At 44.8% G+C, this 14,918-nt stretch overlaps 1 protein-coding gene across 4 annotated transcripts in view; it reads left to right on the forward strand.

Moving 5' to 3' along the window:
• Nucleotides 1–14,918, forward strand: part of CTIF (cap binding complex dependent translation initiation factor) — an 856,085-nt gene that overhangs the window by 661,465 nt on the left and 179,702 nt on the right. For all 4 annotated transcript variants that reach the window (XM_086960364.1, XM_086960366.1, XM_086960367.1 and 1 more), the window contains one exon: nt 10,149–10,448. In XM_086960364.1, the coding sequence (XP_086816490.1) occupies nt 10,149–10,448 (300 nt within the window). The remainder of the gene's footprint in view (nt 1–10,148; nt 10,449–14,918) is intronic.

Here is a 14,918-nt window from a genome sequence, read left to right on the forward strand (position 1 = left end):
AACTCAGACAAAACAGAAGTCCTTATCTTAGGCACCTCCCCCTCCGCCTGGGACGACTCTTGGTGGCCAGAGGCCCTTGTTAAAGCACCCATCCCGACGGACCACGCACGGAACCAGGGCGTCATCCTGGACTCCTCACTCTCTATGAACAGACAAGTCAACGCCGTTTCATCATCTTGCTTCAACATTCTCCGCATGCTCAAAAAAACATTTCGCTGGATCCCCACCGAAACGAGAAAAACGGTCACTCATGCACTGGTTACAAGCCGCCTGGACTACGGAAACACCCTATACGCCGGTATCACCGCAAAACTCCAGAATAAACTCCAACGCATCCAGAACGCATCAGCCAGACTCATTCTAGACATCCCGCGTAAAGACCACATCTCTTGTCACCTGAAAAACCTCCACTGGCTCCCTGTCAATAAGAGGATCACTTTGCGACTCCTAACCCACGCACACAAAGCACTCTATGAAATTGGACCCGAATGCCTCAACACACGTCTTTCCTTCTACACCCCCTCCCGTCAGCTACGATCCTCCAACCAAGCCCTTGCTACCGTACCTCGCATCAATAAAACCACCATGGGAGGTAGATCCTTTTCCTACCTCGCAGCTAAAACCTGGAACTCACTCCCCACTCACCTTCGTCTCACTCAGAACCATCTAGCATTCAGAAAGCAACTTAAAACTTGGATATTCGACAAATAACTCCCCACCCTCCCTCAAGCGCCTTGAGACCCTCCGGGTATGTAGCGCGCTATATAAATCTTTTGACTTTGACTTTGACTTTGACATTGTAATGTATTTAAGAAAAGCCCTTGACTCAGGTCGAGCACTGGACAATTGACTACCCAACCCGAAGAAAAAACTGGAAAGGACCTTCTGTACACATAAATTGCTACAAATATCGCCCAACAAATCAAACTCATTTTACTTTTAGATTAACTGCACTAACCACTTCTAAGCTGAACATTAGACAAACCCTTTGCTAATATTACAAATGGTACGTTCGATGAGACTTAGTAAACTGAGAACAGTGGCATTTTGTTCACTATAGATCAGTATGAAAAATGTCAATGCTCAAGCTACAAGAAGATTCAGCATCTGATGGGAGGCAGCGATCATGACATCTGATACACCACCCTGTATGGCAGGTGAGTAACCATAATACATGTTTTCATGCTGAAAATGCACAAGAATGGAGTTTTGTCAAGTGCTTGCCTGTAGCTCTGGATTACGTCACTTGAGGTAATGTCTTTACTGCTTTGAAACGTGATTACCCTAACAGAACTATTGCTGTGCAGCAATAGTGGAAATGTAATAAAAAGAATGGGCTTCCATGGGCTATGTGGATGCCTGAGCCATGTCTTTGGTCACTGCATCAGAGTCCCTTCCAGATCCTCTGGATAGTCACAGGAGGCAAAACGATAGGAATAATTGGGATAGTCAGTGGCTACCTAAAAAATGTAGCTTGGATACAGGTCTCCTCAGCCAACATTGGGCTCCCTTGACCATTGTGCCACATTGTGTTCATCAACTCATGCTGTTGTTCCTCTTGCCTGATACCTTAAAGTAGTTTTGTTCACTGATATACAGGGTTTCCTACTTGATGATGAGGATGAACTGTATTTATAAAGAGAATCAGCTACCCTAGAAAGGCTCCTGTGCTGAGGAAATTGCCATACTAAAACATCCGTAAAACATTCAGATGCATCCCCTCCAAATCTAGAAAAATGGTCATGCACGCTCTCATCACCAACATACTGGACTACGGCTACGCCCTCTACGCTGGAATCAACAAAAACTCCTCCGCAAGCTCCAGACCGTCCAGAACGCCGCAGCCAGACTAATCCTAAACATCCCACGGCACAACCACATTACCCAACACCTACACGATCTCCACTAGCTCCATGTTAAAAGAAGAATAACTTCCAAGCTGCTCACACATGCATACAAGGCCCTCCACAACATCAGACCTCAATACCTGAACAACGGTCTCTCCTTCTGCGCCCTCAAGAGAAATCTCTGTTCAGCCGACCTCTCTGGCCACTGTCCCAAGCACCTACAGGAACAGAGCAAGTGGAAAGTCCTTCTCCTGCCTTGCAGCCCAGACATAGAACGACCGCCCTCTCCCCTCCACCTCAGGCAAAGCTCCACACTTCTCCAGTTCAGGAAAGACCTCAAGACCTGGCTCTTCAGATGACCACAACAGAGCTGCACATTTCCCCTCCCCACATGTCTGAACTGGTGTGGCTTGGTGAGCAAAATAACGATGGATTAAACCCAGATCTGTGACTGGGCGTGAATGTTTTGCTATTGTGCAACATTCCGTCCATCATCTTGTGTGTTTTGCTGTTTGTATTCATGCCCAGCCCTCCCAGCTTCTGTAATGTTACTGAAATATGCCCCTTTACAATAAATGCAACACGTCAATCACACCAATTCTCTGGATGGAAAGTCAAAAACAGAGACCTATTCTGAACTAGTCTAAAGTGGTGTCATAATTCCAAACGTTCGGTAATGTGGTCACAAGAAGGCTTGACAAAGGTATGGAAAGTGTGTCTGTCTTAGGTTTTCTTGCTTGACCACCTTTAGCCTCCTTCACCTACTCTGCTGTGGCCAAAGTGGTTTCCAACAGTCCAGTTACATTTTGGAAAGAAGGATGGAGTTTGTAGGATATGTAAATTGACCCTTTATGTCTGCATACTTAATCAGCTTCCCAGCTTGCTTCCAGGTGCCAGATGTGTTTAACAGAAGTGTTGACAGATGATCTACTCTGGTCGACGAGTGTTGTGAGCTCTAGCAGAGTACATTACACTGGAAAAAATTAATGTACAGGAAACTTTTGTAACTTGCCCTTTAATGGCAATGCACCTGTGAGAATGTTAGGTGCATCATCAGAATCTCGGGGAGACCTTGGAACCGGGGAGAGTTGCAAGAACTGGCTGGCTGTTGGAGATGTCCTTTCAAAAACAAACAAGAGAGTCAGGACGGTACATGGACTGTCTGTGTCCCAATATAGTAATCAAATAACCAACGGAGATGAGCCACTAGAGGGTGACTAGTTAACCAAGTAGTGTCTGACAGCACAGGAATTGTTTAAAAGAACCCTCACACACCAACCTAGTTGGTGTCCTGCTTCATCATTGGGTTCCCAGTTACGGAGCCGAATGCTACCAAACTGTGCTGCGACACCTGATTACAGTGGAGCTGTTTTTTTGTTTTTTTGTGATAATATAGTGAAAGTGGAGATGTTAAAAATACCTCTGGGAACTCACTATATGATACTTTATTCTCAGTGGCCAGGGTATGTTTAAAAATTAGGTGGATAACATTACAGGACTATTATTAAGTGTCTGGATTATCCTTAGGTGAGGTCGACCTGTTTCAGCTCATCAGGAAAATTTAATTGAGCTTTCTTCAGGACCTTATCAATATAGTGATTAATGTGCAAGAGTGAAAAAGTGGGTGGTAAAAATTAACCACGTCTGTTGTGCATATTTACACACTCGCTAAGGTGTGCTTACCATGGGATGATGAACGGACCATAATTGTAGGTTCAGCGGTAAAAATCAGTAAATCATGGAAATCCCATGGTCATATGTTTCCAGGGCGGGAAGAGCTCCTAATTGGTACTTTTTTCTCTGTGCTCCTCCGCTTCTAAACCTACTTCGGCGTCCTATGGCACGAGCTGACCCTCAGTGAGTGCAAATAAACATTGAAGTTGCACAAGAAACAAGACATTTACTTCGTTTTATTACTAGCGACGAGCTGTAGACATTGAAAGCACTCCTCAGATGACTCGGCGTGCGAAGCACAGGATGTTTGAGTTGCCATTTTATTGGAGTAACACATTTTGAGCAAGGTTAGTGTCAGCCTCATCCTTGGAGACTGAACGGGAGACGTTCCTACGCTGTATACTGTATGAGTGAAAGAGTCAGCATTAAATGAGTACTTTCTGCAGTGAATGGTTGAAGCTCGAGCAACTTGCCTGTAGTGAACGGTTGAGGCGCGAGCAAGCTTCCTCAGCATATTAATATTTGGAGGTGCCTGCATGCGAATTCACAAGGAGGCGTTACGATGTCGTGAACTCTTATTTGTTCAAGAGACTAGAACGCTGGGAGAAGTTCGGTGGTGACGACACAAGATACTCCCGATGTGTTCAGCGAGTGGAAAGGATTCCGTGAAGCAGTTACAGCAAGGGGCATTGTATGCGTCACAGTGAGAGGGCGACACATGGATCACAGGGAGACTACTATCATTGTTTACTATGGAGTCAATGACATTGCTGGACTGTTATGATGGCCAACTCGTATATTAAGAGTCAGATGGCTACAGGACGTTTGTGTGAAGTGTAAGAAATTGTTATGATAGGTGCAGTCTAAGCAAAGTAACCACAGCAGTTAAGTTCCAGTGTGAAGAAGAAATCAATAGTTAGGATGTATTTATTGTGATTCCTTATTTTATTCTTTCATGTTAGATTATTTTTTCTAGTTGTGTTAATGTTTTTTCTTAGCTTGTTTAGTTAACTTCTTTTACAGGATGTCGTCAAGTGGAATGAGTCAACCATCTCAAATCCTGTCGGAACTTGGTGAACCAACATTTCCATGGGAAAAATGGATACCATTATTTGACTCATATTTAATAGCAATTGGTGGGGAGATATTTACAGCTGCAAGGAAGCAAGCGGTCTTGCTTCACAACCTTGGAATTAAAGGTCAAAACATTAACGACAGTTTGCATCCAATACCTATTGGAAGAGGGGTTGGTGAGCCTGGTTATGGCTACTACAAACTCATTTTGTGCACAACTAAATGTAGTAATGGAGAGATACAAGTTCTTCATGCAAGTGCAAGCTAAGGGAGAGAGAGAGATGGTAATAATGTAGCGGGTCTTAAGTCAGTAGCACAAACATGCAAATTTGAGCAGCTAACAGATTCACTCATACGAGATCAATTGGTGCATTGCACGAATGACACCAGGATTCAGGAGAAGTTTTTGGCAAAAAATCCCAGGCTGATGGAAGCTATAGCTAATGTGGAGAGTATAGAACACACATCAAATTTGGTGAAGGAAATGCACAGTGCTGTTGCACCACTTGAAGGTGTTGCAGTAGTAAAAGGTGGCTAGTCAGAATGTATAGAGCAAAGTGCACAGCCAACTATAATCCAAAAGATAACTGGGAATCAAGATACATTTGCAGGGAGAATTGAAAAGCAGAAGTGGAATACCAATTCAGGTAAAGATGCTAAACTGAGGTGTTGAAAGTGTGGAAGTCAGAGTCATGGCCCAAATAATCCTAACTATTTTGCACGAAGCTTGAACTGTAGGAATTGTGGCAAAAAGGACCATTATGCGTGGGTGTGCAGAAAGACTAAAGTAAATCTTGTGGATCATGAGGCGACATACCCCCAACAAACCATTCTTCACATAACAGAAGGTGGGAGGTGTGTGGTTTAGGATTTGAAAGGTGTAAACTCTGATGTTGTAACAATGCCAAAGTGTCACATTTACATTGGCTGCAAGTCTATTTCAGTCTTAGCATACTCAAGATCCCCATATACTCTGATAAGAACTGGGATTGCATTTTTGGAAAGAAGAACATTATACTGCAGCCACCAGATAGAAATCCCGTAGGTTATGGGGAGCAAAGTATTGATTTTTGTGGGGTACACGGTTGAAACAATTGTCTTCATAGGGAGAGAGACTGTGGGGAATGTATATGTTGCTAGGAGTGGTGACAATCTCCTTGGATAGCTCCACCAGAGAGATCTTGGAATCATCCTGAATCCCAATACACCGTATCAAGTAATGCTAGTTACGCGACGGAGTGATGACATGGACATCATAGGAAGATATCCAGGGGTTTTCAGTGACCGGTTAGGCCTTCTCAGAGGATAATAATTTTGAAAGCACGAGCATAACCTGCGGTACATAACGTAAGGAAGGTGCCAAACCTCATGTTGGGACCTCTGCTGGAAAATCTCAACAGGTTGCTGAAGATGGAAGTGATAGAAGACATAAAGCTGTCCGAGTGGTTGGCTCCGATTGTTTTGGCTCTCAAGGACAAGGGCAACAAGATCAGGATGTCTGTGGACTTGAGGAGCCTGAACAATTGTATTTGGGTTGACAGGCAGCCTCTAACCAATATAAATGAGGCCTTAGCCAAGCGGAGTGGTGCGTGTATGTTGAGCGTGATGAACTGGTCATCGGCATACCACCAGGTCCAGTTACACGAGGAATCAAGAGCTTTGACCTCTGGGAGCATACAGGTTTATCAGAATGCCATTTGGACTGGCATCTGCTGTAGCGTGCTCCCAGAGGTTGATGAATGAAATTCTAGCGGGTATAACCCCAGTTCTGTTTTTCCAAGATGAAATTTTGGTTTATGGGAAAGACAGATCTAGTCCTGATGATGTTCTGAATAGTGTTCTATCAAGACTACAAGAGTGAGAACTCCCACTCAAAAGTGAGAAATGCAAGTTCAGACTGGGAGCTGTGTCTTACCTAGGCCATACTATTTCAAGTGACTGCATCAGCCCCAAAAGTGACTTGGCAGAAGCGGTATTGCAAGCACTTGCACCTATCGACAAGGATCAAGTTAATCATTCTTTGGTTTATCTGAATATTATTCTAAGTTTATTTATAAATGTGTAAGTGTGGTGCAGCCATTGAGAATATTGCTAAAAAGGGGTGCAGAGGATTGTGCTGATGCTTTCAACAAAGTTAAATGTGAAACTGCTTGTATGCCAACTTTAGGGCATTTTACCCATCAAAGAAGACTAACCTAACCACAGATGCAAGTGGGAGAGGGTTGGGTGCTGAGCTTTCGCAAATGGTTGAAGGGAAAGAGAGCGTCATAGGTTTGGCTTCACGCTAACTCGGAGGGGTAGAGGAAAGATTATCTGTGATGGAGCTCGAGGCGTTAGCCTGTAAGTGGGCCATCAATCATTTTAGATTTTTTCTTTGTGGTTTGATTTTTTTGGTCAGAACTGATCACAAACCGCTCGTTCACATGTTTGCCTGCAGGAATGTTGAGAATACCACACCCAGGATTAAGAGATGGATTGAGGGACATTGAGAGTATAATTTTATAGTGGAATACTTAACCGGGTTGAAGAATGTTCCTGCTGATTATTTGTCTAGAATGCTACTGCACAAATCGGTTGTATGTTTTGCGGAACAGTCTGTGTTGTGGGTCAAGGAACCAGCACTCAACAAATCTGAGTGGGATGCCACTGTTGCCAGGGATACCACTAGGAAAATTGTGATGGACATGGTAGTCAGTGGATGACCCAACATCAATGGAATTCCCCTATGTGCAAAGGGATTTTGGAATGTACATGATGAATTGAGCATTGTAGCAGGCGCGTTGTATGAGGGGGGAGACTAGTCCCTCCTGATGATGTGCATGAGAAAATTATTAATTTGTCACATGAAGACCATCTTGGACGGAGTTTGGCGAAGTCCAGAGTGAGAGAGTTTTACTGGTGGCCTGAAGTAAACTGACAGGTGGAAGTAGTAGTTAGGGATGGATAATAACAAATCCAGGAGTTACCTGAACAACCTTGGAGCAAGCTAGCCATGGATATTGTGGGGCCCTTTGAAGAATTGTCACCCTAAGAGCGATTTGTTTTAGTTTTGGTTGACTATAAATCAAAATGGGTCTCAGCATGTTGCATGAAATTCTCTGGTCACAGAAATATAATCGTACTTCTTAAAGATGTGTTTGCTTGCGAACCATACCAGAAGTGGTTCTTACAGATAATGGGGTACAATTTGCTTCGCAGGAGATGGTATCTATTACTCACCATCGCACGACTCTCTATGCACTGCAAGCGAATGGGTAAGTTGAGAGCATGAACAGGCTTGTACGGCCATGTGCTCAAACAGCTGTTGATACGGGTATGCCTTTAAAAGGTATATTGTAAAAAAACTGCAGGCGCACAGGAACACGCCCAATAGCATCACAGGATGCTCACCCAATAGCGTCACCGGATGCTCAACATTTAAGAGACTCAAAGGCAGAGTGGCTATTCTAAACTCACTCCAGTGTGGTTGAGTGGCAAAGATAGGAACAGTGCCACCACTGTTGATGTGATGTGAGATGTGAGTTGATGTGAGAGTGAAGAAGGTACCAAGAGAAATATAAGCATAGGTTTGATCTCAAGATGGGTGTGTGGTGAAGTGAACGGAAAGTTGGTGACATGGTAAATGTAAAGAACGCGGTGTGGTCTCCGAAAGGAAAAACAAACTTCCTGGGTCCCAAATTTATTGTCGAAGTTAAGATGGACGTGGTGGTGTTAAGTGGTGGTGAAGTTTAGAGTATGTCTCGGTTGGTTAGATTTAGTGAGGTCGCTGGTCTAGTGGTGTGGAGAAAAGTAATTGTAAGGGTCAAGGTGGTCATTTGTGCTGTGATAAGTGAGGAGTTCACCTTCGTACATTCAGGATTACCTTTTAGAGTAGTATTGTCATAGTTTCTTTCTCTTTCATTGCTCAGCTTTATCTACTGTGCTGCAGTTAGTAGATAGTTGCTTCTTTTCTTTTTCTCTTTTGTTATTCCTTATCCCCTCCTTGCTTTTGCTTTTCTGTCATAGGTTGGTTCTCTGTACAGTCATCATATGGCAAAAAAGATGTGTTGTAACTCCCTTTCCTCATGTTGTTTTATCCCCTCTTTACTCCTTTGCTTTTCCTCCATAGTTTTGTTTTTTTCTTCAGTTATCATATGTTAGTGGGGAAGATGCGTTGTAACTTACCCTTTAATGGTGCTGCACCTGTGAGAATGTTGGGTGCATCACCAGAACCTTGGGGAGGCTTGGCTTTCGGGTAGCGTTGCTAGAACAGGCTAGCTGTTGCTGTCCCTCGATGGGTGCAAATAAACACTGAAGTTACACAAGAAACAAGACGTTTACTTTGTTTTATTAGAAACACAAGTGGTTTCTTTCAGTATGGTCACATTTTTTAGAGGCTGATTATTCATTTCCTATGGTTTTTCTATGATTATTCATTATGACACACTTAGAAATGATTGACCTTGAAAATACCTATTAAAATGCAATCCGTTTTTTTATTTTTTTTATTGGCTCTAGTACTTCCGGATGGGGGATGTTTCCAACTAACTGTTGATGTCAGTTCCCAATCTTAAGGTCCCTTTAACAAGGGGACCCGTTACGGGAGAGGTATTACTACTCTCAGGAAATACCATACCCCTACGGAGGGGTATTTAGCATGTATGGTACATACCTCCGTTTTTCACTTGGAAATTAGGTACAATATGTAGAATCTGTATTTAAATTGGTAAATACCACGTTTTTCCTGATTTCTGAGTCTTTCCCCCTGTTCTATTTCAACTATTATCCGTTTGGGGGCGGGGTCTGTGGAATGTATTATTTATCAAATAGTTCAAAATTTTGCGTCAACCCCTGTGTGCCAAGGATAATAATTTTTGAAACTGCAGGTCGTAATTATAGGCTCTGGACCCTATTTAGATCTTGGAGTAACCCTTCCTCCATCACAATGGTGACGTAGTTACCGTCCGCCGAAATGAAAATTAAGTGGGATTTATATTTCAGTGAACAGGATATCCGTCACCGTTGTGATGGAGTAACCAGTCCACTAAGATCTGAATCAGGGCCGTAGTATGTTGTGCCCTTGAGAAGAACGCTGAGAGTCTTTTGATTCACTTGTGCATTGCAATAAACAGGTTGTGTTCCTTAACTCAGAATAAGGCAATGAGCTGGTTCCTACCTCCTTATGTCGTCCTGTCACGCCCTCCACTTTTCTTCTTGCCTACAACTTTCATGTCTGATTCCCCTCATGAATTTCGTTGCACTATACTGCCCAGTAGGCTAGTCCTTGGTTCAGTTACCACCTTGGTGGTATTAAGAATGATGTAGCATGGATTACCACCACAGGGTGCAAGGGAAAAGATGCCCTCTCCCAGAGCTGAGCTATATAATGATCTTCTGGTTAATCCCAACATTTCTCACTGTAACCACATCATTCAGTTGGGATTGGATCTTTGTTGACCATCAAGTTCTGGAATGACAGCCAGAATCATCGCTCGCTCTGTTTTACATTTCTGATTCATAAGGAGTGAAATGGGAGTACTTATTTGACTTTCTTGTTTTTGTCCCCAAACCCAGGATGAAGTTGCAGTGGAAACCACTAACCCACAAAAGAACAAAATGGACAAACTGATAGAGATCCTAAACAGCATGCGAAACAATCGCAGCGACGTGGATGGCAACCTCACGACCTTCATGGAGGAAGCCCAGAACTCCACCAACTCGGAGGAGATGCTAAGCGAAATTGTAAAGACTATTTATCAAAAAGCTGTGACGGACAGGAGCTTCGCCTCCACTGCTGCCAAACTTTGTGACAAAATGGCGCTCTTCATGGTGGAAGGGACAAAGTTTAGAAGTCTTCTTCTCAACATGCTACAGGTCAGTAACAATTTGAAGTTGTTCCAGGTCTACCAAAGATGCATCGCCCTATGTTTTCCAAAGGTCGCAATTTAAAACAGAGACATAACATTAACTGGAATATGCAAACTACAATTTCATGGGTATCTGTAATTTAATGATTTTTGAGAAATTTTGTAACATTTTGGTAGTAAAGGTAACCTATTTAAATTGTTCTAAACGTTTTATCACCCAAAACATATGTAAATGCTAAATGGCGACTTGTTGTGTGATTATTTTATTTAGTGCTGACTTTTTCTTTACCAACAGCTCCTTATATTAGTAGATTTGTAACAGGAAATGAAAAGCTAGTAGCTCAAGAACACTACGTGCTTCTGTGTGCTTACCCAGGCTTACTAATGTTATGTTATGTGTTGTGCTCTGTTATGTGTTGTGTTTTGTTTTGTGTTGTGTTCTTGGTTGTGTTTTGTGTTGTTTTATATTATGGTAATAAAGATCAGAATAAGCGCGCAGCTACTCAAAAAGAGTGTCCGGCGCTAACAGGGCAGTAAGAGCAAAAGTCGAATCGCGCAAAGAGGCTACTGGATAAAGAGCACGGTTTTGAGTATTTTCCTACACAGACCTTCATCCTCTGTGAACGTAAGCGCTAAAGCAAGATTGTTCCAGCCCATTGGTCCCAAGAGACAGAAAGACCGCCGGCTGACTTGCATGGCAGACTCTTGGAATAGTCGCCAAGTGGTTATTGAAGGATCGCAACTTTCTCAAAGGGTTAAGGAGGAAATTCTATAGGACAGATAATCGAGCCCAGAGTGGTGAAGCGCCCTGTACACCAGAAGAGGAGTCCTATGTAGCATCCGCTTGTGCAGAGGAAGCCTGTGCATATTTCACAAATGTGGAGAAATGGCTCCCTTCTAGGTAGACTAAGAGCGCGCCCGTAAAGCTGAATCCCCCTCCCACACCTGTCACAGCTGCCAGAAACCGTGGCTTCAAATTTTACTCCACACTCTTGTGCAAGGTCCAGATTAGGCATGTGTCCGCTTACTGTTTCTGGAAGCTGAAAGCCCTGCGGAGGTTCCTGCATCTTCTGCCGATGGACTGCAGGAAAACGGGGGTCCGCACGCTGGTCACATCCCAGCTGAATTACGCTAATAGCTTGTACCTTGGCCTTCCAGTGTATCTGATGAGAAAACTGCAAATTATACAGAATGCTGCCGCTAGGCTTATCAGAAATGTGCCGCTCCGTCATCATATCTCCCCTCATCTGCGCAGCCTGCACTGGCTTCCAATTAGGAGAAGAATAAAGTTTAAGGCTCTGTCTTTGGGCTTCAGAGCCTCCAGAGACAGCGGCCCAGGTTACCTGAAGCTGAGACTCCAGAAGTATAGCCTGACTAGGACCCTGCGATCCACCGCTCAGGAATTGCCCCGGATTCCTCGCTTTACTAAAACTAGGATTGGGCGCAAGGCTTTACGGTGAGAACTGCTACCCTTTGGAATTCTATGCCTGAAAATCTTCGAAAAGCAGAGCCCGAAACTGCATTTAGGAAGGCCTTGAAGACTTGGCTATTTGATCTACCTTAGCCCGTCTTGTTCTCTCTGTTCTCCACTGGATATTTTTTTCCGACACTTGGCGCTGGGACACCACCGTTGGTGGTAGCTGAGCACTTTACGAATGGAATGGAATGGAGCCTAGCAGCAGCAGGTCGTACTGTTTGAAGTTTCCTCAAAAGATATTGCGGCAGACCTGGTATAAGACATTGGCATAGTCCAGCCTGGACTTGACCAAGGCCAAGACCGCTTTAATCCTTATTGGGATCGACAGGAAGTGCAGAAATTTCTTGACCATGCGCAATATACCAGAGCACTTGCCAACCACTGAATTCATTTGATTATGGAAGGACAATTTGTCACATTTCACACCCAGGATACTGTTTCCACTTGTCTGTTGAGTGAAGATGCCTCATCGGAACAGTACACTTCCAACTTGAGGGCAAAGTTATGCCCCACACTGAGCACCTCCGTTTTCTCGGTTTTATACTTCAGTTGAAAAAAGCTCAACCACTGGAAAACGGCCGAAAGGCATGGTTAATAGCATCTTGTTCACCTGGCACCTCTTTGCCAAAAGAGAAAACAATCTAGGTATCATCGGCATAAGAGATTATTTTGGCCCCAAACGACTCAACCAATCCGGGAAGGGACTCATGTAACTATTAAATAGTGTGGGGCTGAGACCCGACCCCTGAGGGATCCTAATGACATTGCACATGAGCGTCCTAGAAAGGCGCACATGAGCTGCAGGGTGCATTTCAAAACAGGGTGAAAAAGGAAGAAACATGGATAGGCTGGTTTGAGATCTCCGCTGCAATATGTCATTGATTTCTCTTCTAGGCATGGGTGATCCTCAAAAGCACACAGAAAACAAAGTCCATCTATGCCTGTAAAATAGTTTATAGGGGAAGGTCTTTGCCCTTATCCCCCTGTCCTCAGTGGGTGGCCAATCCTCATTTAAGATACCTCACCCTGACGGGGAGTGACAAAGGTGTTGGAAAGGCTTGCAGTCACTGCAGCAAGCTTATCAGCAGCCGGTTGAATGCACAGAAAGATCTGCGTACGCTGCACATTCGGTCTTGGTGGTGAAGTAGAGCATTCATTGTCCTCTAGCTGAAGAGGGGGAGTAGTGGCAAATGTCCCACTCAAGGCTGAAAATGAGACTGGGTCTCTGCACGTTCCACCCGGCCCTGTAACCAGCTGAGGGCCCACCTGACGTCTTCGCAGAGCCTTGTCTGCAGGCCCCGCCTTTGCCCTCCAACCTTAAGGGACTGGGCGACCCACGAGGACTTGATTGTACAACAAGGCCTACGTGAGGCAAACTCCTGGCTCAAGCACGCCTTCCGTCAGCATTAAATTAGTAAGCCAGCCAACCTCGCTGGTTGTGGACTTCCCCTAGTAAGCACCAGCCAACGCCTTCACTTGTCCCAGAATGGCCTGGTCCTAGAAGGCACCAGTACGCCCCCCACTGACCTCTCCAAGGTAAGAGAAAGAGCTCAAGTCCCACCATCCACCACATCTGCCCTCCCCACACACGGGCGCGGAGTATGAGCCACCAGTGCGGTTGTGCTTAAGATATCAGCCAGGCCCGTGTTGAGAAGGATGGTGGACCCGCATCCGCTGACCATGGGCTGGACACTCTTCCAAGGCCCCTTTAAAGAGGAAGAGAGCACCCCTTACTTGTGGGTGAGTATATTTTGGCACTCTAATGCCTTTTTGAAGCACCATAAAGATAATACATTTGTAGCAGGCTGTAGAATTTCTTAATCTTTAAAAGGGTCAATTCACAATGCAAGCGCTTTGAAGAAGAAAAAAAGTGTGCGTTATTGTAGCCACACTCCTATATATTTTTAGTTTCATGGTTAAGTTCTAGTTCATGGTTAAGCAAAATCATCTTGTGAATTCAACTGATATTTTGGATTCACTATGGCCTGAAAAGAAAGAGCCAAATTTAGCATCAGTACTAGAAGTGTGGATCAGTTTGCTTTTCTTCTGCTTTACCTCCCAGAATCATTGCATTTCCCTGACACGAGAGCACAGCTCTGCTGGTGGGGAAGGTGTGTGTTTCTCCTACCCCTTTAGTTGAATGCCATGATCGAATAAGCTGATCTTTTTTTATTTTATTTAGATATGGGCCTTGATCGGTGTATGTGCTGGAAAGAATACCTTGTTGACAAGACCGTGGAAACCGGAGTCGTGGGCAGACTTTGACATGCGGGGTCACGCTTGAGCCTGATCGATGCAAGGGACACGGCTCTCACTGGAGGGAAACCCAGCTAAAGCCGGGACACGAATGTGCAGACGAGCTGCGGCGGAGACGGCCGGATCAGCTGTAATCCGGTTACCGCTACCGAGGGGCTTGCCGGGGTAAATGCAACCAGTGCCGTCACTGGGGTTGGTGTCACCCGGTGCGGGTAACTCATGGTGTCACCCCCTCAGGACTTACCGCATGGACCACCTCTGTCAGAAATGTACGGCGCTAGGTACTGTCTTACTCCCTCTAGCTCCCTCTCTCTGTCTAGCTCCCTTTAGCTCCCTCTCTCTGTCTTACTCCCTCTAGCTCCCTCTGTTTCCCTCTCTCTCTGTCTTACTCCCTCTAACTCCCTCTCTCTCTCTGTCTTACTCCCTCTAGCTCCCTCTCCCTCTGTCTTACTCCCTCTCTCTGTCTTGCTCCCTCTAGCTCCCTCTCTTACTCCTTCTAGCTCCCTCTCTCTCTGTCTTGCTCCCTCTAGCTCCCTCTCTCTGTCTTACTCCCTCCAGCTCCCTCTCTCTGTCTTACTCCCTCTAGCTCCCGCTCTCTCTCTCTTACTCCCTCTAGCTCCATCTCTCTCTCTTACTCCCTCTAGCTCCCTCTCTCTCTGTATTGCTCCCTCTAGCTCCCTCTCTCTGTCTTACTCCCTCTAGCTCCCGCTCTCTCTCTCTTACTCCCTCTAGCTCCATCTCTCT

This window comes from Lissotriton vulgaris, chromosome 3_1, assembly GCF_964263255.1.
Source record: "Lissotriton vulgaris chromosome 3_1, aLisVul1.2, whole genome shotgun sequence".
NCBI classification, from domain to species: domain Eukaryota; kingdom Metazoa; phylum Chordata; class Amphibia; order Caudata; family Salamandridae; genus Lissotriton; species Lissotriton vulgaris.